Source organism: Nannospalax galili, unplaced genomic scaffold (genome assembly GCF_000622305.1).
Source record: "Nannospalax galili isolate Female #2095 unplaced genomic scaffold, S.galili_v1.0 scaffold408, whole genome shotgun sequence".
In the NCBI taxonomy this organism is placed as follows: Eukaryota; Metazoa; Chordata; class Mammalia; order Rodentia; family Spalacidae; genus Nannospalax; species Nannospalax galili.
Genome location: NW_008358662.1, coordinates 164864 through 190105, shown reverse-complemented (window position 1 = coordinate 190105; position 25242 = coordinate 164864). Strand labels below are relative to the sequence as shown.

Sequence of the window (25242 nt, the reverse complement as noted above, 5' to 3'; positions counted from 1 at the left end):
AGATTTCATGATTTCATCTTTCTTTACTGCTGAGTAAAACTCCATCGTATATATGAACCACATTTTCATTATCCACTCATCAATTGAGGGATACCTAGGTTGCTTCCATCTCTAAGCTATTGTGAAAAAAGCAGCAACAAACATGGATGGGTACTTACTTTTGAGTGGACTCTTCCCACTACTCTCAACTGCAATGTTCCTGAGGAATAAGTTGCCATCTTAGGGGACATGCTCTCACTTTCCCTCTTTCTATAGCCCATCTCACTCTCTCTCAGTCCTCCCTCTTAGTTGTCTACACTGACTGCTGTCTGCTGTCAAGGATTGGGGCATCAACTTCTCTGGGTGCTTCCTGCTGGGTTGAGGAAGGGCTCTGGGAAATGTCCATCCTGGAGGAGGACTTTTATGGAGTAGGCTCCTGGTGTTGATCCAGATGGCTGTGATAAAATTCTGGTAGGCAGGACATTTGCAAGACATCTGTAATTGAATAGTTTCAGTGCATTGGGATACAAACCTGTAATGCGGTGGAGGAGGCAAGGACCAAAAATTAATAATAAAGTGATAATGATGAGGGTGTCCTAGGAAGAAAAATACAAAACACTTCATGAATTTTTGTGTTATTCTTGCACAGGGGCCATGCTAATCTTCTCTGTATCATTCTAGTTTTTGTGTATGTGCTGCCAGACAAGCATGGGAAACTGTTCTGTGGATGCTTTGCATTTTCCCTGTCTTCATAACAGAGGTGTCTTTCCTTTTACTAGAGGAGAGTACTGCACTGATTTAGCCCAAGCCTCTGAGTTTTATGTTTGGACTTTAAAGTTATGCTATATGTAGTTCTTTTTTTAAAAAAATATTTTATTATTTTTATTTTATGTGTATGTGTGTATTGCCTGCATGTAGGTAAGTGCACCCATGTCGTGCAATCCCTACAGAGTATAGAAGAGGCCATCGGATCCTCTGGAACTGGAATTATGGACTGTTGTTAGCTGCCATGTGGGTGCTGGGATTCAAACCTGAGTCTTCTACAAGAACAGTCAGTATTCTTTACTGCTGAGCCATCTCTCTAGCCCCATGTAGTTCTTTTTATCTTTGCAGTTGAGACTTTTTGCTTACTTTTAAGCTGTTTTTGTTGTGAGACAGTCCTTGAATTCCCATTCCTCCTGCCTCTGCCTCCAAAGTGCCCAGATAAAGGTGTCCTACTACATCTGGCTGATTTTTCTGAGTTATTTTAAAGAGATGAGAGAATCTGTATGCTTGGCGGATGTCTTGGGTCTAATTTAGAATGTCTTGTTCCCCTTCATTAGATGATAAAGTCTGAGCAAGATACCTTGATTGAAAATAAAGGGCTTGTAAAATAGGTTCTTGTTTTATGTAGTTACCTAAAGATCTTAACAAAGTCAGATCGAAATAAACATAATCTTCTTATACTTGGGTCAGGCTTGAATTCCCAACTTGGTTTGGGTATAAAAGGAATAGAGGCAATACAGAAAGAATACAGGAAGAAAAATTGGAATTGGTGTAATCTCAAATGAGATTGAGCATACCAATGATGATGGTAATTGTTTTATGCCAGATTCTGCCAATGCCTTTGATAACTAGGAGTCTGTAAGCTAGGTGCTACTGTCAGCATACTCTAGGTGAGGGAAAAGACTGAGAAGCAAAGCCAGATCCAGCCTTCCAAGGCACAGGAGTGAGTGCTAAGCTTATGGCCTTAGCCCCAGCATTCCTCCTACTTGACTGCCCCTCAGACATTCATCCTTTGTCTTCTCATTACATTTCTCAACTACTGTTGCCAGTAGGTGGTAGAGGTCAGGGCTAGCCTTCTCTTTCTGGGACTGTGTTAAAAGAATGACTGGTAATGTGGCCAACGGGTAAAGGAGCAGAAGAAAGCAGCTTTCATAGGGATGAAACAAAAAGATTTTAAAAGCCTCCAATTTTTTTCTTTTTTAAGAAAAACATTTTAAGTTATCTGTGTTTCTGCAATAGTATACACTTTTAACTGCTGACCCAACCTCCTTCAGTTTTCTTAAGTCCTTTTTTAATATCTAAATATTCCTCTTGAAGTGTATAAGACCTTAGCATCTTCACAATGTTCATTATTTCTTGGATCTGCATTTTGTGCAAACTTCACTTTCAAAAAAAGTTTATTATTTTATGTGTATGAATGTATTGCCTACATGTGTATAAGTGCAGCCCTGTTGTGTAGTACCCATGGAGGTCAGAAGAGGGCATCGGATTCCCTTGGAACTGGAGTTACAGATGGTCATTAGGTACCATGTGGGTGCTAGGAACTGAGCAAGAGCAGCCAGTGCTCTTAAACATGGAACCATTTCTCCAGCTCCACAAACTTCACATTTTGTTGTGTCTTGATTTATATTATATTTTGTCTTCCTATGACAGATCTGCCACCTACACTCTTGTGTTGTCACAGATTTGTGCCACTATTCAGACACACTTTACTCTCTGTGCTTGCTTTTTCCTCCACCTGGGGCATATTCTTGCAGATATTTATGGCTTATGGTTGTTAGAGCTCTCCTGGCTAGCTTTGTACTTCTTTATATTACTTAGCACCATCTTATATTAAGCAATACATAGTCATCCTTGGTATCCAAGGAGCACTGGTTTCAGAGGACCTTTCTATATAACAAAGTCCTTAAGCAAATGGTTAAGTTCCTTGTACAAAGTGGCATAGAGTTTGTGTATAATGTGTGCACTTCTGTGTGTTTTTAAAATCAGCTTTATATGACTGCAGTACCCAGTACATGTAAATGTATATAAGGAGTTATTTTGTGTGTGAACATATATCTGTGGTGTATGTATGCATTCATGTGGTTATATGCTCCGTATACGTGGGTGCTTGTGCATGTGGAGGCCAGAGGCTGACTTCTTCAATCAGGGGTTTTTGAGACAGGGTCTCTTTCTGAACCTGGATCTTACCAGTTCAGTTAGGCTGCCTGGCCGATGAGCCTGTCTCTGCCTCCCCAGTGCCAAGATTATAGACACATGCTGCTGTGCCCAGCTTTTTGCATGGGTGTTGGAGATCGAAATTGAGGTCTTCATTATTTGTGCCAAGCCCTTTAACAACTGAGCCACCACCCCAACTCCCAGAAGTAATTATATTGTACTGTTTAGGAAATAATGACAAAGAACAAAAGTCTATATAAAATGTTTAATACAGGGCTGGGAAGATGACTCAGTAGGAAAAGCACTTTCCACACTTCTGAAGTACCCCTGACCTCTACATGCATGCTGTGGCATTTGTGTGCCTGCATTCACACACCCATGCACATCAGTTTTTTTTAAATTTAAAATTTTTATGTATTTCATACAGAAAATCATCTTTATACCTCCTTCCCTCTTCCCCTTTGGCACCCTCTTGTAGCTGCCCCCCACTGGAGCTCATACATTCTGTCATTTGTGTTAAGGGTTGTTATATAAAGTTAGTGTCCTCAGATGTCCCTCGGTGCAGGTTCGTCCACTGGGGTTTAGTCAGCTTATCTAGTCCCTCCCTTCAAGAAGATCAGCTCTTCCTCATCGAGTAGTAATCAGCTGCCAATAATTTTTCAACTAAAATTGGGGCTTGCTGTTCATTTCCACAGTTCTGTGCTTGGTTTTTATCTGCCTAAGTTTGCATGGGTCTTGTGCATGCTGACACCATTGCAATAGCTTTGTATGAGAAGGTCCCAGGTGCCTGTATGGTCATGTACCTCCTCCCTGGCTCTTAGAATCTTTCTGCCCCCTTTTTCGCAATGGTCCCTGAGCCCTGGTTGGGTGGACCTCAATACAGGACTCCTGTCCAAGGATTCACATTCTGCAGACTTATTTTTTGCATTTTGGCCATTTGTGGCCTTTTGCATACACATCAGTTTTTTAAAAAGGAAATTCATTACAGATGATTTTTTAAAAAAATATATAGACAAGGTGTACTGGACAGCTTTAGTGTCAACTTGACTCACCTGGGTTGAGAGGGCCTCAATTGGGGAATTGCCTTCATTGGACTGGCCTGTGGCCATGTCCATGGGGCATCTTCTTGATTGTTGAGTGATGTGGGAGGGCCCAGCCCACTGTGGGTGGTGCCACCCCTGGGAAGTTTGGCCTGTGCTGCATAAGAAAGAAGGCTGAGCAGGGGCCAGGGAAGCAAGCCAGTAAGCAGCGTTCTTCCATGGCCTGTGCTCCAGCTCCTGCCTCCAGGTTCCTGCCCTGAGTTCCTACCTTGGGCTCCCTGATGAACTATGACCTGGGAGATGTAAGACAAATAAACCCTTTCTTCCCCAAGTTGGTAGTGGTCAGAGTGTTTTGTCACAGCAATTGAGAAACAAACTAAGACATAAGGTCTTGCTCTGTACTGTAGGCTTGTCCTAAACTCATGGTTCTCTTGCCTCAACCTCATAGCTAGCTAGGGTTATAGGCATGTGGTACTACATCTGACTTAAGACAAATAAAATAAATTTATTACATTTATTTTGTGGGGAGGAGTGTACATGTCCCCACAATTTATATATGGAGCTCAGAAGACAAGTTGCAAGAGTCTAATCTTTCCTTCTACCACTAGGAGCCTGGGAATCAAGCTCAGGTTGTCCTTCAGGTTTGGCAGCAAGTATCTTCACCTGCTAAGCTATCTTAAACAGCCCAGACGATTTTTTGTTTATGTGGTTTTTTTTTGCCTGTATGCATGCATGTATGATGCCCAGCAGAGGCCAGAAGGCATTGGATCTCTAGAACCAGAGTTATGGACAGTTGTGAGCCACCACGTGAGTGCTGGAAACTTGGGTTGTCTGCGAGTTTAGCTAGTGCTCTCAACTCCTGAGCCATTTTTCCAGCCCCATAGACAAGAATTAAATTTTTTTTTCCTTTGATTAGTTGAATCCAGAGTTGTGTATACAGGAGGACTGTATGTATTTCTTGTTTAGATTTTTTTTTTGGTATATTTCATATATCCCAGGTTTGCCTCAAATTTGCTATGTAGCCAAGACTTGGTCTTGAACTCCTGATCCCCTTGCCTCTACCTCCCATGTGCTGAAACTACAGGTATGCACCACTATGCCTGGCTATATTTACTTGTTTATTGCCTATATTTCCTACACGCTTATCAACTTCCTGTTGTCTCCTTAGGACCTTGAGTGGTCATGGTTAATTGCAGAAGGAAGGGATTGAAGAGTAAAGGGATGGTAATAAATGCCTTTGATCCCAGCACTCGAGGCAGAGGCAGGTAGAGCTCAGTGAGTTCAAAGCCAGCCTGTCTACATAGTAAGTTCCAGGCCAGCCAGGGCTACAAAGTGAGACCCTATCTCCAGAAAACAAATGAACGAACAAACAAAGCAGGATTGGGTGACTTGAAAACGGGACTTTATTTTCTGTAGTTATGGAGCTTGAAAGTCCAGAGCAGAGCCCACCAGGATTGGATTCGGGTGAGGGCCTTCTTCAGTTGCAGGCTTTTGTGTTGGAGAGTTGGTAGCGGTGGAGGGAGTCGAGCACACTTTTTTTGTGTGTTTCTCCCTCCTAATCTCATTTTCCAGGCTCTACCCTCATGTCCTCATGTAAAAAATGTTCATTATAAAAATATAGATGAGTCAGGTGCAGTGACACAGGCTTGTGATCCCCATCCTCAGGAGATTGAGCTAGGAAGATCTCTAGCTCAAGGCCAGCTTGGGCTGTATAGTGAAACCCTGACCCAAAACCAAAACCACCGTGTCCACAACCATAAGAAGTAGTTGATAATAAAAAGTATTTTAGAAGCAGTGGTAAAGAGACTGGGTTGGGCTGTGAATGTCAAGATTGGCTGAATTTAAAACCACAACTCTTACTTCCAGTGTATCTTTAGTAAGTGGTATCAGCTTTCTAGATTTTAGTGACTTAAAGGTATCAAGTCTAGATGGTGAATGTGAGGAAGATATGAAACAAAATAATACATAGAAATAATGAAAAGCCCTCATGTGACATGCTTACTCTCTGACTGTTCCTGTAAGCATAAATAACCTGTTTTGGCCTCTATTATTAATACTGTAGATAGTTTAAAAAACATCATTTTGATTTTTCTCTCCATTAACATTGTACCTTAAGCATCTCCTGTCATGTTCTCTCCATATGAAGGGCCATGTATTCCAGGAGGTGGACACTGTCTTGTTTTTGCAGCTTTAGAAGAGGAGCTCCCCCAAGACACGAAGGCCGTGCTCCCCTGAGAGGACGGGACAGCTTTCCTGGTCCTGATGACTTTGGTCCAGAGGAGGTTTTTGATGCTTCTGATGAAGCAGCCCGAGGACGAGATCTCAGAGGGCGAGGCCGAGGTACCCCTCGAGGTGAGCAGTGTTAAGAACAGCTGGGCTGAGGGACATGCAGCCATGAGCACACATGGGCGGCCTGTGAGTGTTTTGTTTGCTTTGCTGTGTAGGAGGATCCAGAAAGTGCTTACTCCCCACCCCTGATGAATTCCCTCGCTTTGAAGGAGGACGGAAGCCAGACTCATGGGATGGAAATCGAGAGCCAGGTAAGGAAGGAGACATGCTTGTTGTCACAGAGTAGGGCCCACCTTTAGGTCCTGTCTTTTCTAACTTGCTTCCATGGAGATTGGTTGTCTTCCCGTCTGCTTCAGTGTTTAATCATCTAGAATACAGAAACAGGTGGGAGTATCTAGCATTTTTCTCTTAGGTAAGACAGTAAAAGGGATTTGTGTTAAGTATAAAGTAATACCACTCCTGGGTAAGGAAGATGATTCAGTAATATGTTTGCCATGTAAGAATGGGAACCTGGGTTCAAATCCTCAGCCATGTGTGGCAGTGGCACCTGTAATCCCACACTGGGAAGGCAGAGATAGGAGGATCCCTGGAGCTAACTGGCAAACCAGTCTAGCTGAACTGGTGAGCTCCAGGGTCAGTGAAGACCTTGGACCTGGGTTAGGTTCCCAGCACTCATATGGCATTTATAACTCCAGTTCTATGGGATCTGATGGCCTCTTCTGGCCTCCATGGGCACTACATGAATGAGTGCACTTCCATACAGGCAAAAGATTCATACACATTAAAAAAAAAAAAAAAAAAAAAAAAAATTAGGGGCTGGAGAGATGGCTAACCAATTAAGAACACTGACTGTTCTTGCAGACGACCTGTGTTCGAATCCCAGCACCCACATGGCAGCTTACAACTGTCTGTAACTCCAGTTCCAGGGGATCCAACCATGACACTGGTGCACTTACCTACATACAGGCATAACACTCATACACATAAAATAAAAATAATAAATAAAAAAAAAATTAGGAACTGGAGAGATGGCTCAGCGGTTAAGAGTACTGACTGCTCTTGCAGAGGACTCGGGTTTGATTCCCAGCACCGACATGGTGGCTACAAACTGTCTTTAACTCCAGTTCCAGTCGAATCCGAAGCCCTCTTCTGGTCTCAGTGGCACTGCATGATACGGGTGCACTCACATACATGCAGGCAGTACACTCATACACATAAAATAAAAATAATAAATAAAATATTAAAAAACAATTGAGGTGTGAAGCAGTTGAGGAGCACACCTGATATTGACTTTCACCTTGTCTTAGTTTGGTTCTTTATTGTGGCAATAAAAAAACTGACCAAAACCAGCTTGGGGAGGAAAGGGATTTTTTGACTTACAGCTCACAGCCCATCATCAGTGAAAGCCAAGGCTTGAACTTAAGGCAGGAACCTGGAGCACAGGCCATGGAAGAACTCTGCTTACCAGCTTGCTCCTCTGGCCTGTACTCAGCCTGCTTTCTTATACAACACAGGACTACCTGCCCAGGGGTGGCACCACCCACAGTGAGCCAGGTCCTCCCCCTCTCACTCAACAATCAAGAAAGTGCCCCTCAGACATGGCCACAGCCCAGTCCAGTAGAAGAAATTCCTCAGTTGAGGTTCCCTCCTCCCATGTTTATCAAGTTGACAACTAAAGCTTATCTAGCACACACCCCTACACACACACACACACAAACATGAACATGTACACAAACACACAAATACTATTTTTACTAAATTTCCATCTGTTCAGAAAATAATGATAAAAGAATTAAAGTTTTCTTTCTCATAATGATACCATAAACAGATGTGGTTTTTTTTTGTTATTGGCCTTTTGAGGCCTCAGTTATTTTGTTTTGCATGTGTATGTATATGATATGAATGTTTGTCTATGTATACACACATGTGGGCATGTGCACATGCTTCTGTGCGTGTGCGTGGAAGCCAGAGGTCAATCTCCTCAATGATGTTGAGGCATTGTCTCACACTCGAACCTGAAGTCTGATGATTTAGCTAGTCTAGCCAGCCAGCTTGTCCTCAGGGATCCAAATCCCTGCCTTGGGTGTGCTGGGATTACATATAGGCTGCTGTGCCCATCCAGCTTTTATGTGAGTGCCAAGGATCTGAACTCCAGTCCTCACATTTGCACACAAGCACAGCAAGAGCCATCTCTTAAGCTGCTTCCTCAAACATTTTTAAGATGGTGAAGATAACCCGAGTCTAAAATAATTGAGAACCACTTTTGGGTACACCTGCCTCCTCATATTCCAGACCTTCCTTTCTTTCACATCCACAATGTAACTCACATCTGGCCTGTTACTAGACATTTCCTGCATGAACCTACTGTGGTCTTGGGTTACTGTGCATGCTAAGTGGCATCATTCCAGTTGCTCTGGGCTACACTGTTTTACTGAGGTGACACAATCAGTTCCTTAACAACGTGGACCTTTGATTCTCATTTCAGGACCAGGCCACGAACATTTTCGTGATGCTCCTCGCTCTGATCATCCTTCTCATGATGGCCATTCCCCAGCCAGCAGAGAACGCTCCTCTTCTCTCCAAGGCATGGACATGGCTTCCTTACCACCCCGAAAGCGCCCCTGGCATGATGGGTCAGGCACTTCTGAACACAGAGAAATGGAGGCCCAAGGGGGCCCATCTGAGGACCGAGGAAACAAAGGTAAGAAGAAGGCAAGAAGAAGGGGCCTTATTGATGACTGTTGCATGTACCTTGCTGGAGCACCCAGGCTATCTCCATTCTGCCTCAAAGTCTCTCTCAAGGCTCCCATATTTCATTTGAATGCAGTTTGGGTCTTTGGCACAGCTGGATGGAGCTGGTGCCCAGTGGCTGCAGGCTTCCTCTGCAGAATGTTCAGTTGCTTCTGAGAGGCTCTGGTTTGTTCAGTTTCTACCTGGCCCTTAGCCAAGGCGTCCCAGTACTCTGCCTTGTTTGCTAACTAAGAGACTCCTGGTCCTGCCCCTGTGTCCTCACTGGCTGCTTGGAACCCTCCAGGGTGTCCTCTTAGGGAGGGAGAATTATCCTTTCCTAGCTTCTGTACCACACTTTTCAGCCAGGATCTAGAGGGAATATTACTTGTGCTGAGTCACAAGACATTGGCTTATAGTCTGCCAAGTGGATATTTCCTGGGAGACAGAGGGATTATCTCTATACCTTAGAGCTTTGGGGTCTTTATTTTAACATGGTACTTCCAGCCAGGTATAGCAGCCACTGCTATTTACAGGTCTCACCTTAGGCTGGGCCAGGCAGGGGTCTTTGTGGTATGCTTTGGAAAGAAAACTGCTGGGTGTCTCATCTTGTGTGTAATTCCCTACGTTCACTTGTCTTGTGTGTAGTCCTTCTAGAAATGAAGGCTCCCTCCCAGCCTCCCTCCAGATAAACACATTGTTACCAGCCAGTATGCTGTGGCCTGGATGAGTTCATAGGTATAGGATATACCAGTATGAAAACTGAGGACTAGCTGACAGCTTTGTTCAGGCAACTATAGGCTGATCTAAGATACTTTGTAAGATAAGAAGCCAAGGGGGCTTGAGAGATGGCTCAGTGGTTAAGAGCACTGTCTGCTCTTGCAGAGGACCTGGGGTCTGGTTCCCAGTATGCAAATAGCATCTAACAACTGTATGTTACTCCAGGGGATCCGATGCCCTCTTCTGACTCCTGAGGGCATTGCATGACATGGGTGCACTTATATGCAGTCAAAGCACTCACAGACATAAAATAAAAATAATTTTTTTAAAAAAGATAAGAAGACAAAGTTATTATTTGGGTAGCTCCTCTAAGCTCTTCATCTCCATTAGATTCAACTTCCATTCAAACAATAAAGCAACATGGAGTTTTGTAGTTGTTGGGAGAACATGCTGTGGGAGGTGAAACCAAACCCCATCATTTCACAAGAAAAAGTTTTATTTATGTCTTCATTTATTTTGCAGTGCTAGGATCAAATCCAGGGCCTCACACACTCTAGGCAAAGCACTGCACCATTGAGCTCCATCTTCAGCCCAAGAAAATGTTGGTTTAAAAAACTTTTTAAATTTATTTTTGGTAATTTTGTATATTAATACAATGTATTTAGATCAACTCTTCTCAGACCTACTCCCCCCTCCCAACTTCATGTATTCTTTTTTTTTTTTTTAATAGCTCACTGAGTCCAATTAGTGCTATCCATATATACACAGTATAGTGCACCATGCACTGGAGCATGGGCAACCTACTATGGGGCACACCACTGAGGAAAACTGATTCTCCCCTCTCCCAGGGGCTTTTTTTTTTTTTTAAAGGTTTGTTGGTGCCCATGTTGCACATGTGGGAGGTCAGGGGCAACTTTTGGGAGTCAATTCTCTCCTTCCATCATTTGGGCCCTGCAGTTAGAACTCAGGTCATCAAGTTTGGTGGCAAGCCCCTTCACCCACTGAGCCATCTCACTGACCCAAGAAAAAGGTTTTAAAAGTAAATTTTACTGATACCTAAATATTTGTGTATTTAAGTCTGAAACAAATAAGTTCCTGAAAGCCACTGTTTTTATTCTTTGAGAATATTTCATGTCACTAAAATATGTAAAAGGAAGCCACAGAGCCACAAACACCCATCTTAGCCAGAGCCCCTGCCACAGTGTCACACCCATCTCAGCCAGAGCCCCTGCCACAGTGCCACAGACACCCATCTCAGCCAGAGCCCCTGCCACAGTGCCACAAACACCCATCTCACCCGGAGCCCCTGCTACTAACATCCGCAGCAGTCTCTGTATCTTAGTTGCTTCTAAAGTCACTGCTTTTGAAATCTCCTTTAAAATACTTTGGTAGCACAGGAGAGCAAAAACAGCTTCCTGTAGTTTGATCCATTGTGGTGGAGGTTTCCTGGGGGTTCTCAGTGTTTATCTATTGGCTTCCTGTCTTCTGTCAAACAGCCCTGGGTCACATAGCCTCATAGATGCTGAGGACTGAGGCCATGAGCTAGGATGTGAGTAAAGTCAGAAAGGGGTGGAGGAGCCTGCTTTAGTGCTCTGAATACCACTGACCATCTCCTTAGGACATCCTAGTGGCCCACTGTTATCAGAGTTAGTAAAAGTTTGTACCAGGAGTTGCTGAATCTGATACAGAGTTATCTGTTCAATGTTTCATTTCAGGCCGAGGGGGTCCAGGACCTTCCCAGAGAGTACCAAAATCTGGGCGTTCCAGTTCCTTGGATGGGGACCATCATGATGGATACCACAGAGATGAACCCTTTGGGGGCCCATCAGGCAGCAGCACACCTTCTCGAGGGGGTCGGAGTGGCAGTAACTGGGGTAGAGGTAGTAACATGAACTCTGGCCCACCAAGGCGAGGCACTTCAAGGGGCGGTGGGAGGGGTCGGTAGAAGTAGGAGGTAGGGGCTCTGTAGCCCTAGGCCTCTGGACAGTATTTAAGAGTTCTTGTGGACTTACCAAGTGAAGCAGAAAAAAAGCCTTCACCATTCTAGCCCCAAATGCTTCTTCTGGGGCAGCTGAGTCCCAGGAGCCTAATGAGGTCTTCAAGATGAAGAGACTGCTGCCAGCCACCCAGAGTAGCTGGCCTTGTTTTGTCTTGTCCACCCACATTGCCCTAACTCTCCCATGTTGTTTGTGAAGATAAAAGCTGGAATTCTTTTTTTTTAGTGTCATGAGACATGAGCACCTCCACAGTTCAAATTCATGTCCAATTGGAAATTTATTTCTATATGTACAGTTTGTCAGAGAAAAACATTGTTTTTGTATGAATACAGAATGTGATTTACTCAAGAATTAATAGAAAACAACTAGTTGTGAAGTGCTTGCCTTAAGGAAACCCTTGGTTTCCATTGCATCTGATCTACTGAGGGGTGCATGGTTACTGTTGCTATTCATAAACAGACTTGATGGGGGCTGCTAAGTCATCTTAACAAACTTCATTTGTCAACTTTGTGTTTTTCAACAAATTCTCATCTATCCATTGTCACACTATTTTTGTTATACAAGGAGGATTATTTTAAATGGCTCTAATGTAGGTCCCAGCAGGCTCAAAACCTCAAACATGGTCTACCAGGTGGACTATTACATTGCTGAAGAAAAACTTGAATATTCAGGCTGTTTAACTAGAGGCTCTATCCCTTGAGTGTACCACCTAGTAATCAGTTTAGATTTGAATTGTCTTGTTTTGATTAGGAAAGGAACTTGGTGTAAACCAGAAGTTAACCACATGCACTTTACAATTATCTAAGTTCAAATGGAATGGAACAAAGTGTCTACATTTTGCAAAACATAATTTTCTCTTCCATATTAGTTCTGTGGAAATCTCAGTGTTTAAGGTAGAAGACAATTCAAATTTATAGTAAGCCAGAAAGTTCATCATAACAAATTCCTTGCTTTAAAAAAAAAAAAAGCAGCTAGGGTCTGGAGAGATAGCTCAGCAGTGAAGAACACATACTGCTCTTACAGAGGACTGGAATTCAGTTTGAAACACCCACACCAGGTCTTTCATAACTGCCTATAACTCCAGCTCCAGGGGATACAACACTCTTCTAGCCTCCATGGATGCCTGCACACATGTTGCATGCATTCATATAATATACATGAATAATAAAAATAAACCTTGTAGTCTCTTTAAAATATATATAAAGATAAGACCAGGCCTGTTGTCACACACCTATAACCTAGCACTTGGAAGGTTGGGGCCAGGAGGACCAAAAGTCCAAAGTCATCCTTAGCTACTCATTAAGTTCTAGGGCAGTCTAGACACGTGAGGCCCAGTCTTAAAAAATCATCAACAACAAAATAATTCAGATTGAAAGCCCAAATTTCAGTTTGAGATACCCCTTTCTATGCTGGCTTTTTTTTTTTTTTAAAGCTTTTGTTATACCTTCAGTCCCAGCACTCAGGAGACAGAGGCAGGTGGATCTCTGTGAGTTCAAGGCCAGCGTTTCCTATATAGGGAGTTCTAGGCCAGATGGGGCTACTGGAGATCCTGTCTCAAAAAGACCAAAAAAAAAAAAAAAAAAAAAAACCAAAAAACTTTTGTTACTGAAAGAGCAGTCCTAGGGTTGCTAACATCTCTTATTACGTTTTATTGGCACTGGACAAGCCTTACTTGGAGAGTGGTGCTCATCTGGTTATTAAAAAAGAGATACTGACACAGTTGGACAGTATGTAGAAATCTATTCCCTAGCTCTCTATAAATGGCTGTGAAGAAATGTTGATCATTGGGTGCTTAGAACCTGAAGATTTCAAGGAAATAACATTTTACCTCAAAAATAAAAATACCAGCGCTGGAGTGGTGGCTCAGCAGTTAAAGAGCAAGGACTGCTCTTCAGAGAACCTGGGTTTGGTTCCCAGCACCCACATCAGGCAGCTCACAAACTTGTAACTCCAGCTCCAGGGGGACCAGACACCCTCTCCTGGCCTCCAAGGGTACCTGCACTTGTGTGTGTACACACACACACACAAACACACACAGAAAGAGAGAGAGAGAAAAAAACAGCACCCCATCATAAACACTGTTAGAAACTGGACTTTAAGTGTATAAGTATTCTTTTTTTCTTTTGGTGCCTGCCTCTGCTTCCCAAGTGCAGGAATTAAAGGCATGTGTCAGCATACCCGGCTTGTGGGTGGGTATTCTGTATCTGCACTCAACTGGTATATAAAGTCAGAGCTTAGAATCAAGTAACAGGAAGCTAAAAGGGATCTTGAGCTCAAACCCTACAGAGGCTTTTCTTCATGTGGAAAGAATTTTATTTACATTTTACATTTTAGCTTGAAAAACCAGGCATCTTGAGAATGAATTCATTTATAAAACAGAATCTGTACATTATTCATTGCTCATAGCATTTTAACATTGCTGTCAAAATATAAGATACTGTGCTCACAATTTTACAAAACTTGTATTTTCAAGCCATGAATTCTTGAGAGTGTTGGAAACAATTTTTAAATAGTTAACATAAAAATGTGTACATCACTCCTTGAAAACAGCATGTCCTCTCCTGAGGTAGGTAGCTCTATTTTCCACAAGGAACATGGCATGATTCCTAGGGAATATTAAGGAGGATGGTATCTACAAGTCTATGAAGGGGTATTGGTCACTGCAGAATCACACCCTGGGGCAGGGCTGAGGGCACTGACCTAAGAACACATATGGGGACTAAAGAAGCAACGGTGCTTTATCTTTAGCTGACATAGTTAAGGCAACAGTGGAGTGCAGCCTGGAAAACAGTTAACCTGGAAAACACTTAACTTTCAAAATGTGCAAAACAGTGCACAGAAGTGGTTCTCAACCTTGGCTGAAGACATGAACATCTGGGGAGCTTAAAAAATATACTAATGGCTGATCCACCCACCAACATTGTAGAATTGATGCCACGTGGCTCTTCAAGAAACTGATGTGCCAGTCAAATGTGAGACCCACTGCAATACTATAAAATTATTAAGTTCTAAATACACTTCACTTTCTAGTCTGTAGTTACTAACAAAACATGTAGTTTTCCCAACTCATCAGAATACTGGACCCAAACTGGCAATAAATTAAGGTAGTTTTAAATGCTGATGAGCCCCAGCAACACAAAAACAAAACCACCTACTGAGTGAGCCTGGAAGGAACCAGCCATGATATATGAAAAGCATTTTGCATTGCATTAGTATCAAACTGTATAATACCTTTAAAGCAGGCAATAAAATGAGGAATATGAGAGCCTGGTGAGTCAAATATGGTAGTTGTCAAGTAGATTTTCCTGTTTCCAGAGGCTCCTTACCCAGTTCTGCAAAGACCTTAGCAAACATTGACATGCATCATTATGGATATCTGGCTGCTTGGTCTAGAAAATCTCTCTTGGTCCATAGTCTTCAGGAGTAATTTTCCTTTAATGTTATAAGGCACCATGTTTACCATTTAGCTGAAGAATGGAACCGGAGGTAGACTGTATTATATTAATAACTTTCAAAAATCCAGTGGTTAAGTAAACTTAGTGCTTAGTAATCCCTGTATTTATACTGAATAGAGCAAAATAATTTCCAAATCGTAAGCATCAACAAAACCGAAAGCTTTCGATCTGTTACCACTGCATTTTTTTTAAAGACAAAAAGACTATCTGCCAAAGGCAACAAAAGCAGCTAATTGAGAAAACCAGTCATTTTTTAAAACTGAGCACATTAAACCAGTTAGTGCAACAACTACCGATAGTTGTTTCACAGCATGTTACCAGTTCGGCAAAATATCTTTTCAGAGCCCATGCTAGGTGGAACCATCGAGGACGCGGAAACAGCATCTTCTGAGCAGGTGCACCGGTCAGTTCATGACAGCTGCTCCCAAGTTCATTGACCACCCGCACAGTCCAGGGGGTGCCTGGCTTTGCACGACCCGAGGATCAAGGAGGAGTGTGGCGGTGCGGACACCAACCGGCGACGGGTCCCCGGCTAGCTCCGCCTCCTTCTGTTCGGGAGTGTCACACCGGAAGTGTGTTGGCCAGGCTGGCACCACGGCCCAGGCGGCTCAGAGCTAGACGCAGCGCAGCGCCGCCGCCCCAGGGCAGCAGGTCCATCAACGCGTAGAGCAATGCGGCCACTTGTGCGAAGGCGCCGAGCGCAGTGAGAAGCGTACTGCGCAAGCCCAACGCAGCGTAGAGCGTGGCGCCCAGCGCGGCCGCGTAACACAGCGCCGGTCGCGAAGGCGTCTCCTCTCCGCGCAGGAGGCGTCCGCAAGCTGCGCCGCCCCGCAGCAGCGCGCCACCCGCTAGCGCCAAAACCGAACCCAGCGACCAGAGCAGTGCGAACTTGCGCGCACGCAGCAGCAGCACTGGGGCGTATAGCGCCGCCAGGGCAAAGCAGAGCGCGGCCAGTAGCAGGCATATGCCGCCCGCCGCTAGGCGTTGCCCGCGCGTCACGGTCGGCATGCACCCCAGGCCCGCTGTCGCTGCCTCCGCGGGGCTCCGTGCCCAAGTCCATCGCGAGCCCGTCAGACCCAGCCACGCTCCAGCGGGTCCGTCCCCAGGCGCGGGCTTTTCTGCTGTCCCCTTGGTGAGCAGCGGCTCTGTGTCTGCCGGTCTGCCCTCTTTCCCGTGCGCCAAGTAGTCTTGCAGCTGGCGGTGGAGGTCCGCCATCTTGGGCGAGGTGGCGCCGATGGCGAGGCTGCTACTCACTTCCGGAGTTCCTCAGCCGAGAGCGGAAGTGGATTGGTTCTGAGGCTGCGGTTCGGCTACGCGGAAGGGTGGTGTAGGTAAAGAATTAACAAGAAAAATTCAGAGTCGTACCACACAGCCAAGGTTTATTAAAGTGAAGTAATACTCCACACAGTACACAGAGACAGACTCCCCGCAAGGGGAGGAGGGGTCCAGAGCTGGAGCATTATAAAAATTAAGTAAAGTTAAAAAAAATATTGTATAGTGTAGGTGGGTGGGATAGGTTTGGGCACGTCCTTCCCCTTTTGGATTGGATGGTTCATTCGTGCTAGAGTAGAAACATGATTGGGTAAAGCAGGGGTGGGAAGTTTGAAATTCCCATCAGAGAGCCTGGGATGGGGGAGGGCTACCAAAAAGGCCGATTTTGGACGAGGACCTAGAAGTGGGCCATCTTGGATGAAAGTGAAAGTAGTCAAAACTCAATTGAATCTGGTCTGGGCCTCCTTCCAGACTACCTGCCTAACTTAGAATTAACTATGTCCTATTCCCTCCTTCATTTCCCTCTCTCAGAGGTCACAAAATTGCTGATGGAGCAAAGAGAATTCTGCCTCTCTGGACCTGGTGAGAGAATTTTGGGGAAAGAGTGCACAATCCAGATCAATAAAAAGTCCTTGACAAGTTTTCATCATATGCTTCTGTGTGTCAACACATTTCATCCTTCTCAGGTTACCAGTTCTTTTAAAAAGAGGTGTGTCTACCACACGCTGACCAGGTCTGCTTAGTTACGCATGCCTGTTGCCCTCTGTTTAAACCTGAACCTCGTATCAGGGCCCAGAAGATAGACGGGGAGGGGGATGTCAGTAACTGGATGTACTGGATGTCTTCCTTCTTCCCAATATAGCCACACTGAGTAACTCTTTCTCTACTTTTCACTATTACTTGTCTGTTTTTTGTGGGTTTTTTTTTTGTTGTGTTTGTTTTGGGTTTTTTTTTTTTTTGGTCTTTTTGAGACAGGGTCTCCTTGTAGCCCCAGCTGGCCTGTATTACTTATCTGTTTAATTGGACTAGGTGGACTAGGCAGCCAAGCCTAGCATGTTAGAGCTGCCAGTACAGCTTACATTTAAATCTGTGCAGAATTCTTTGTGTGTACACACTGTTTACAAGCACACATATGCACTGAGAGAACAACTTCCAGTGTCATTCCCACCTTGTTTTCTCAGACAGGTCTCTCACTGAGATCTAGGGCTTGCAGATTCAACTAAATTAGCTGGCCAGCAAACCACAGGACACCACCAGTCCCCACCTGGGACTACAGGCCTGCATCATCAGGCATGGCTTTTTGTATCTTCTGGGGATCAAACTCAGTGCCTCATGCTTCCACAGCCAGCAGTTTACCAGCTGAGTTCTCTCTCTAGCCCCTGATGAAGAATTCTTAAGAACATTGAAACAGTTCTTTTCTCAGCCACATGTTCTCTGCTAACTCTACAAGTCTAGAGGAGCCTGTGGATACCACTTCTTTTTTTTTTTCTTTTGCAAAAGTAACAGGAGAATGTGATACATCTATTCATTTTCTTTGCTGCACAGCCTGGCATTGGGATTGGTGACTGATGGCTAGCTGTGCTGCTCTTTCAATGGCTTTGGCTTTGCTGTTTTTGGAGGATACATTGTGTGCTATCTCAGCAGAGTAAGATTTGTTGCACATTAGGAGCACTTCCAGCTCCTTGACATTATGGACTAGGAAATTCTGGAAGCCACTGGGCAGCATGTGCTTTCTTGGGCATCAGGATCTGACCCTTGAATCTTCTCCGCACCCTGTTGTCAATACCTCTGGGTTTCCGTCAGTTTCACTTAATTTTGATATATCAGTCAGACTGGTGCTGGATGAACTTCTTGGTTCCCTTTCTGATGATCTTGGGCTTCACCCGTGGTCTGAGGGCATCCACCTCGCAGGTGTACCACTTCTTAACCTCAACTGTGACTGCAATGTCAGTAAACTGCCCAAAATGTCCATACTGGCTTCACTTTGTTCCGACTCTAGTTTGAGCTTCACATAGTTGAGAACACCACATCCATCTAGGCAGAATGATCTCATGAAGGCTGTGCGGGCAGTTTCAGGGAGTACATTGTTTTTGTAATACTTGGAAACTTAGATCCAGCCAGGCAGAATGTTCTCACCTAGCTACGTAGACCTGCAGCTCCAGGAAGCCCATTGTTTCTGCAAGTCTGAGAAACTTGTTTTTCCTAACTGAAACTTAACTGAAAACTGTTGACTGAAAACTTTTTTGTTAACTGAGCTGCCCCTGGTATGGTGTAACCACACTTTCTAGCTGTGCCCCTGGCATGAGGTAATTATGGTTTTAGGCTTTATAAACCCTGTTCTGCTTCTCCTCAGGGTCAAGAGATCTTTCTGGCACTAGCCTACTCTTGACCATTGGCTAATTAAAGAACTCAATATAATCATCACTGTGTGGAGTTCCTCTGTGCCTCATGCAGGGTACATCAGCAAGCATATTTTGGATCTTTTTGAGACCCATGTCTTTTTGATACAGCACATCCTATAGACATGTACCAACAGCTTTATGGCTTTCTTCTTGCTTACATACACCAGTAGCCTGTAAAGCAGCTGTCCATTTTTCACTGGGTAAGGAATCAGTCAAAGCACCAAGTCTTCTGATGTTTGTTATCATTAGCACTGCAAAAACTGGGCATACGCTTCTATAGAATTAGCCGAATGGTCTTTGTGTGTTTTTTGAACATTATTAAATGAAGTAACAGAGGGTTAGAGAGATGGCTCAGCAGTTAGGAGCACTTATTGCCCTTTCAGAGCACCAGAGTTGTTATTCCAGCTCCAGGGAATCCAGTACCCTCTCTGGCCTCCACAGGCACCTGCCCAGGTTGTGTCAGAACTGAAATTTCTTCCTGGGAGAAAGGCTTTCCCTCTGCCTATCTTCTCCCAGCTTGAGATTCCTGGGGAAATTATAATTTCTTGGGGTACATCCTTTCAATAGTCTGATAGCCGAAGGGAAGGGTACAAGTGTGTTTTTAGAAGATCTTCATTCCTGCCAGGACAGTGAACATCATACAGTATGACACTCCCTTTGTGTGTGTGTGTGTGTGTGTGTGTGTGTGTGTGTGTAATGTAGTTGTATTAACAGAGGGCGTGTCCTACCAGACACAGTGCCTTAAAATCAAATCCAAGCATCTGAAGACTTCACAGATGCACAGTTTTACAAGGTATGATTCAAAACCAATTTCTTATGATGTCTTATCTGCATTTACTAAAAAATCATAGACTAAATCAATCTCTCAGTAATTACCTTGCATGAAGAGTTGAAAACAGGAGTGGCAAAGAGAGCCATGGCTGCTGCTGTACACTACTGAGTACCCTGAGGACCCTGTGGCTGCCAAGTGAACCTGGCAGACACAGATCAGACACACCCACCAATGGGCTTCATTGTTGTCCTTCTGGGAGCTCATCCCTATTAGAGGAGGACCTCTATGAAAGATGAAGAAGGTGGGTCCTAAAAACGATCAAGCAGTAAAGGATCGTTTGAAAAAAAAGGATCCGAAAACTGGAAAACCTAACCAAGAACTAGTTCCCATTGAAGATTTTATTACTCCTGTGACGTTCTTGGATAAATCAAGACAGCAGCCTCAGGATGCACTCTCTCTGGAGGAGAGTGAGTGGAGAGCTCTTCTGAAGAGGTGGTCACTATACAAGTAGTAAGAGCATCTGATGGAGAGGAATGCCATTAGGGCCATGCTGGAATCCCAGCAGGAAGCTCTCCTCAAGGAACAAACTTGAGTCCCCAGAGCTCTATGAGGCCATCAAGGGGAACACCAGCCTCTTCCCCTTTGAGAAAGAAGAGCCACATTACATGCCATCTATCTCTAGCTACCAGCTGCCTGAAGGCAGGTACAATGACATTACCAAGGTGTACACACAAGTAAAATCCAAAAGATAGAGTTAAAGGCAGCTGTCCTGAGAACACACTGGCCCCTGGGGTCAGAAGGACCAAGGCCGAAGATCTACTTTCTGCAGATGAGACACCTGCTAATAAAAAAGAAAGAAAGAAAAAAGTTGAAAACAGCACAATTATCTCAGGTTCTGGAATGGTGATTTAAGAGGACTTTGCTTTTATTTATTTTTAGACGGGTTCTTACTATGTAGCCTTGACTGACTGGCTTGGAACTCTGTGTAGACCAGGCTGGCCTCAAACTCACAGAGGATCCACCTTACTCTGCCTCCCAAGTGTTGGATTTTTTTTTGGTCTTTTTGAGACAGGGTCTCCTGTAGCCCCAACTGGCCTGGAATTCACTATGTAGACCAAGCTGGCCTTGAACTGAAAGAGATCTGCCTGCCTCTGCCTCCCGAGAGCTGGGATCAAAGGTGTGTGTCACCACGCCTGGCACCCAAGTGTTGGATTTAAAGGTGTGTGCTATCATGCAAAGATTTTGCTTTTAAAAGATAGATATAAGTCGTATCTGCAGTATTATCTCATGGAACTGTAGTTAACCAAAAATAAAAGCAAAGTGGTTGAAGAAAGCTGTCTTCTTGTTTTGCCAGCACTAAACTAATCCCACCAAGAGGACAATGTGCCCCACAAACTCCTGGCCCAGGGCCACCAGTGCATTTGCAAATGTACCTGATAGCCCAGCAGAGGAGGAGGAACAGTTCCATTCTTTAAGCACTATCAGGCACCACATTGACAATATAGGCCATTTCTTTCCAACATAAGCTCATTTCCATTCTTCAGTCATCTACCTCAGTAAGACATCCACTAATATTGTAAGCCAAAAGTTTAATCTTTTTAAGCTTCTCCTTGCCAAATCTTAATACTTTTTTCCCTGCAATAGGTAAATCAGTGCCCACATCAAAATGCACATTGTGCCCAGCTTACATTTTGTTATATACCATTTTCCACACTAAGTTACCATCTCTATCAAATGCCTTTTAGCTAAATAAAAGGAGCCATTTTTTCATATAATTCTCCATCTCAGTCTTGAAGCATTTAGCAGGATTCAAGTTCAGAGATTCTGAGTTTAAGAACTCCTTTCTGAATTTCACACCATTGAAACTGATGATGTTTCACAGCAGAGAAAATAATCCTATCCTGCTTCCCAAATCATTTCTGCAACCTTCTGAATGTTGTAAAATTGGAGACTATCTTGATTCTTGCTATAATGTTTAACCTCATTGTGATAAATTCTATGATCATGTCTTATTAGGTGGCTCTGCCTTAAAATGTTTCAGAACTGATTTGATGAACCTGTGCACCAGATTGTTTGGACAAGTTCTCAGTTTCTTTGTGGTCTGTTGAAATCCAAACCCTGAAACACCCTGAGTTCAGGCTAGCATGCAGGACCTAGCCAGTGAGCCACTGGCAGGAACCCCTGCCAGATGCTTAAATGATCTTGGGGAGGGCGTGGGGGCCTTGCTTCCTCCCAGTGCTAGGACATCTCCAGGTACCAAAGGCCTCAGCAGGCATTGCGATGCAGCTTTGGAGGCTGGCCTCGGCCTGCCGGGGACACCACCACAGGCAGCTCACGTCTTCCACACCTTCACCTCAGTGTCTCCAGATCCCAGAGCTTAGGCCTTGCCAATGCAAAGCTGGTCCTACCTTTAGCTATTTTTAATAGTCTTCTATTTTCATTCCTGACAAAACTGTAATTGAGTCAACTAAACTAAACACCATTATGCCATCTTTTTTTTTGTCTGTAGGAAATTATCAAATAATACATCAATGTTCACAATGTAAGTAAACATACACTATAAAATATTTTTGTCAACAAAGTGCATTTGGGGGTAATGTGGTTTCCATCAGGGGCATTTTGGGCTGTCACCAAGCCCGGTGGTGGACTCCTGGAAGGCATGCTGACCTTGGCTCCTGGCTTGTAGTGGCAGAGCCCAGAACTGGGCTAGAGCCAGTGAACTCACGTGCTGGCTTGCCACAAGTGGCTCTGGAGAGCAGTAGTTCCCAGTGACAACTGGGGTGTTGTCAACAGGCTGTTCTGGGCCAACTGCTTGAATCAGGTCTACTCCCATCTCCTTAAACTTCCTGGCAAAACTGAGAAACAAGCTCACCTTAGACAGAGTGTCCCTGGCGGTTGGCCGAGGGTGCATCCAGGATGTTTGTTAACGCGATCGGGCGTCGTTGGGGTCTGGAGCATGAGGACTATCAACTACTTCGTGCACTGAGTTCAGGGTGGGCCCTTGCCATCAATGTTTGGTGGTTGTTTTGCAAAGCTGGAGACTTTGACTTGGGGATCTGGCGGCCAGGGGACAGGGGTAGGAGCACAGCTCAGGTGAAGGTTGGTCGTGGTGAAGGTTTAACCGCTTCTTCTTCCCACGCCCAGGCTGGGGACTCCAGAGCACGCTCTCTTACCCTGGAGGCTCCCTAAGGGAACCTGAGCACCCAGTATACTGGTGGGACCAGGAGCGCACTACCCTGAGAGGCCTTATACCCGACTGTGGGAGCCCCAGGGTCTAGAGGGAGATTCCTGGGGTTCACCAAAGTCCAGGGAAGCAAAGTAATCCTCAGTGGCTGACTGAAGCCAGGTGGACAGGGTGGCTCAGCTAGGGCTGGAGAAGCCCCTTTGTAAAGCTGCAGGAGTCCCGGGAAGGGAGTTCATGGACTGTGTATACTTATGTCTCGTTTTTGTTGTTTTGTTTTTGGAGACAGGGTCTCAAGAAACACAGCCTATGTAGCTGAGGATAATCCTGAACTTCAGATCCTCTTGCTTCCACCTCCCTCAGTGCTTATATTACAAGTGTGCACCACCACACACATTTTATGCATTCTGGGAATGTACCCTAGGTTTGGCCCATGCTAGGCAAGCACTCTACCAAATGAGCTACATCCCCAGCCCCAGAATGCTTACTGAATTCTTATTTTCATAGCAATATAACTTATTGTTGTAAACCTTCCTTTATATAAATGGGAAATAATTGAAAACATTGCCTGGAATGTTGCTTAAAATTTTTTCCCACTTATTTGTGTGTGTGTTATGTGTGTGTGTGTGTGTGCATGCTCGCGTACATGTGGAGATGGAGGACAACTTGCAGGAGTCAGTTCTCTCCTTCTACCACGTGGGTCCCAAGGATGGAACTCAGGTGGGCAGACTGTGGGGCAAGAGCCTTTACACTCTGAGCGGTCTCCCAGGCCCTGGAATGTCTTTGAGAATGATGTTTCATTTTTTCAGAGGATTAAGTTCTGTGGCCTTGGTTGCCCTTGATCTTCCTGCTTTAGCATCCACAGTACAGAGGTTAGAGGTGTCACTACCACACCCAGTTCATTAATTAATTAATTAATTAATTCATTCATTAGTTCATCCCTTTCTCCTCTCTTCCCCTCTCCTCTTCTCCCCCCTCCCCTGTCTTCCCCCTCTCCTCTCTTCTCTCCTCCCCTCTCCTCCCTTCCCATTTCTTTTATTTTTTTTAGTGTTGAAGACAGAACCTAGGGTCTTCACATGCTAGGTGAGGGCCTACCATAGAACCCCAGTGGAGAATGATGCTTATTTAATCAGATAAGGCCAGACACTTCTAACCAAGGCTGACTGATGGACTTGGTGCTTACCAAGCTACTTTGAGATAACCAGCTTGGAGTCTGTCTCACTGTTTTTCCATGGTTCTAGGTCAGTTAGAACAGTGGCTCTTTTGGCAGGATCAGTATAACCTTGGGGTATGCAGAAGCCTAGAGAAGAGAAATTTGCCCTGATCTAAGACTGCAGATGAGTTCTGGTGCTGAGTTCTTAGTTTGGCTTCTGTCCTCAAAAGGTTCTGAAACAAACAAAAAAAAACACAAAACAAAAGTCTGAGAGTCCTTGTGAAGACTTCCAACAAAGTGAACTCAGGAGGCCTAGTAAATGGTAAATGACCATTATGGCTAGACTTATAAAAATAACCAGACCAAGCCAGGCATGGTGGTGCATGCCTGGAGTCCTAGAATTTGGGAGGAAGAAGAAGGAGGACAGCTGTTAGTTTGAAGCCAGCCTTATATGGTGGAACCCAGTCTCAAAATACCCAAAACAAGTAAATAACACTGCAGCTATGGGTACCTGCACAAGATGGAGCCATTGGTCCTCCAGCATGGATGTGGGAGGGCCACATGTGGTCTCACCTGTCCTAGAGGAGCAGTAATAGGCAGTTCATGGCTGCTGTGAGAGGGAGAACTATTTTTCTTCAGTCCTGTAACCACTGGTCCATTGTCCATGCTCCAGTAAATAGCCCCACATCCTTGCTCATCCAAGCAGCCCTCATTAAACCCAGTAGGTTTTGTAAAAGGACATGAAAATGGGAGAGGGACTTGTTGGAAAGAGGGCGTCCAGATGGAGTGGGAGGGGATAAGAGAGGGCAGTGTGTGTGTGGCGGTGGGGGGGCGGGTTCAGTGCTCTGAACCACTGAACCATCTCTCCAACCTTTCTTTTAGCTGGGCATGGTGGCACACGCCTTTAATCCTAGCACTCAGGAGGCAGAGGCAGGTGAATCTCTGTGATATTGAGGCCAACCTGGTCTACATGGGGAGTTCCAGGCCAGCTTCAGCTAACAGGGAGACCCTGTCTCAAACAAACAAACAAAAAACACAAAACAAAACAAAAAAAATCTTTCTTTGAGGACCAGCAAGATGGATTAGTGGCTAAAGGTGCTTCCTGCCAAGCCTGAGTTTGATTGCCAGGACCCACACAGTGGAAGGAAAGAACAAACTCCTGCAGGTTTGTCCTAGGACCTCTACACATGTGTTGTGACATGTGCATTCACATACATATATACACATACACACAATAAATGTTAAAGAAGTAATCTTTCTTTGAGTATAATTTTTTTGTCTTTTTGGTCTTTTTGAGACAGGGTCTCCCTGTAGCCCCAGCTGACCTGGATTC

The 25242-nt window shown here is 44.5% G+C and overlaps 2 protein-coding genes, 1 non-coding gene and 3 pseudogenes across 4 annotated transcripts in view; 2 read left to right on the top strand and 4 right to left on the bottom strand.

Moving 5' to 3' along the window:
- Positions 1 to 12641, top strand: part of Wdr33 (WD repeat domain 33) — a 130528-nt gene extending 117887 nt beyond the window's left edge. For both annotated transcript variants that reach the window (XM_008821997.3, XM_008821998.2), the window contains 4 exons: positions 6130 to 6293; positions 6386 to 6481; positions 8716 to 8931; positions 11393 to 12641. In XM_008821997.3, coding sequence (XP_008820219.1) covers positions 6130 to 6293; positions 6386 to 6481; positions 8716 to 8931; positions 11393 to 11622 — 706 coding nt within the window. In that variant the 3' untranslated portion in view covers positions 11623 to 12641. The remainder of the gene's footprint in view (positions 1 to 6129; positions 6294 to 6385; positions 6482 to 8715; positions 8932 to 11392) is intronic.
- LOC115068259 lies at positions 584 to 689 on the bottom strand. The gene has a single exon (XR_003847618.1). It is a non-coding gene; the product is annotated as a U6 spliceosomal RNA (small nuclear RNA).
- A 1396-nt stretch (positions 12642 to 14037) lies between the features above and the next one.
- Positions 14038 to 16456, bottom strand: Sft2d3 (SFT2 domain containing 3). Its single transcript, XM_017795316.2, has one exon. The coding sequence runs from the start codon at positions 16342 to 16344 to the stop codon at positions 15691 to 15693; it is 654 nt and encodes a 217-aa protein (XP_017650805.1). The 5' UTR covers positions 16345 to 16456; the 3' UTR covers positions 14038 to 15690.
- Positions 16457 to 17922: 1466 nt separating this feature from the next.
- On the bottom strand, positions 17923 to 19721 carry LOC103724867 (annotated as a pseudogene).
- A 56-nt stretch (positions 19722 to 19777) lies between these two features.
- On the top strand, positions 19778 to 20518 carry LOC103724865 (annotated as a pseudogene).
- A 597-nt stretch (positions 20519 to 21115) lies between these two features.
- The window catches only part of LOC115068256, a 34046-nt pseudogene continuing 29919 nt past the window's right edge, over positions 21116 to 25242 (bottom strand).

Coding starts and splice junctions, on each gene's coding strand:
- Sft2d3 (XM_017795316.2), bottom strand. CDS start 16,344: ATGGCGGACCTCCACCGCCAGCTGCAAGACTACTTGGCGCACGGGAAA.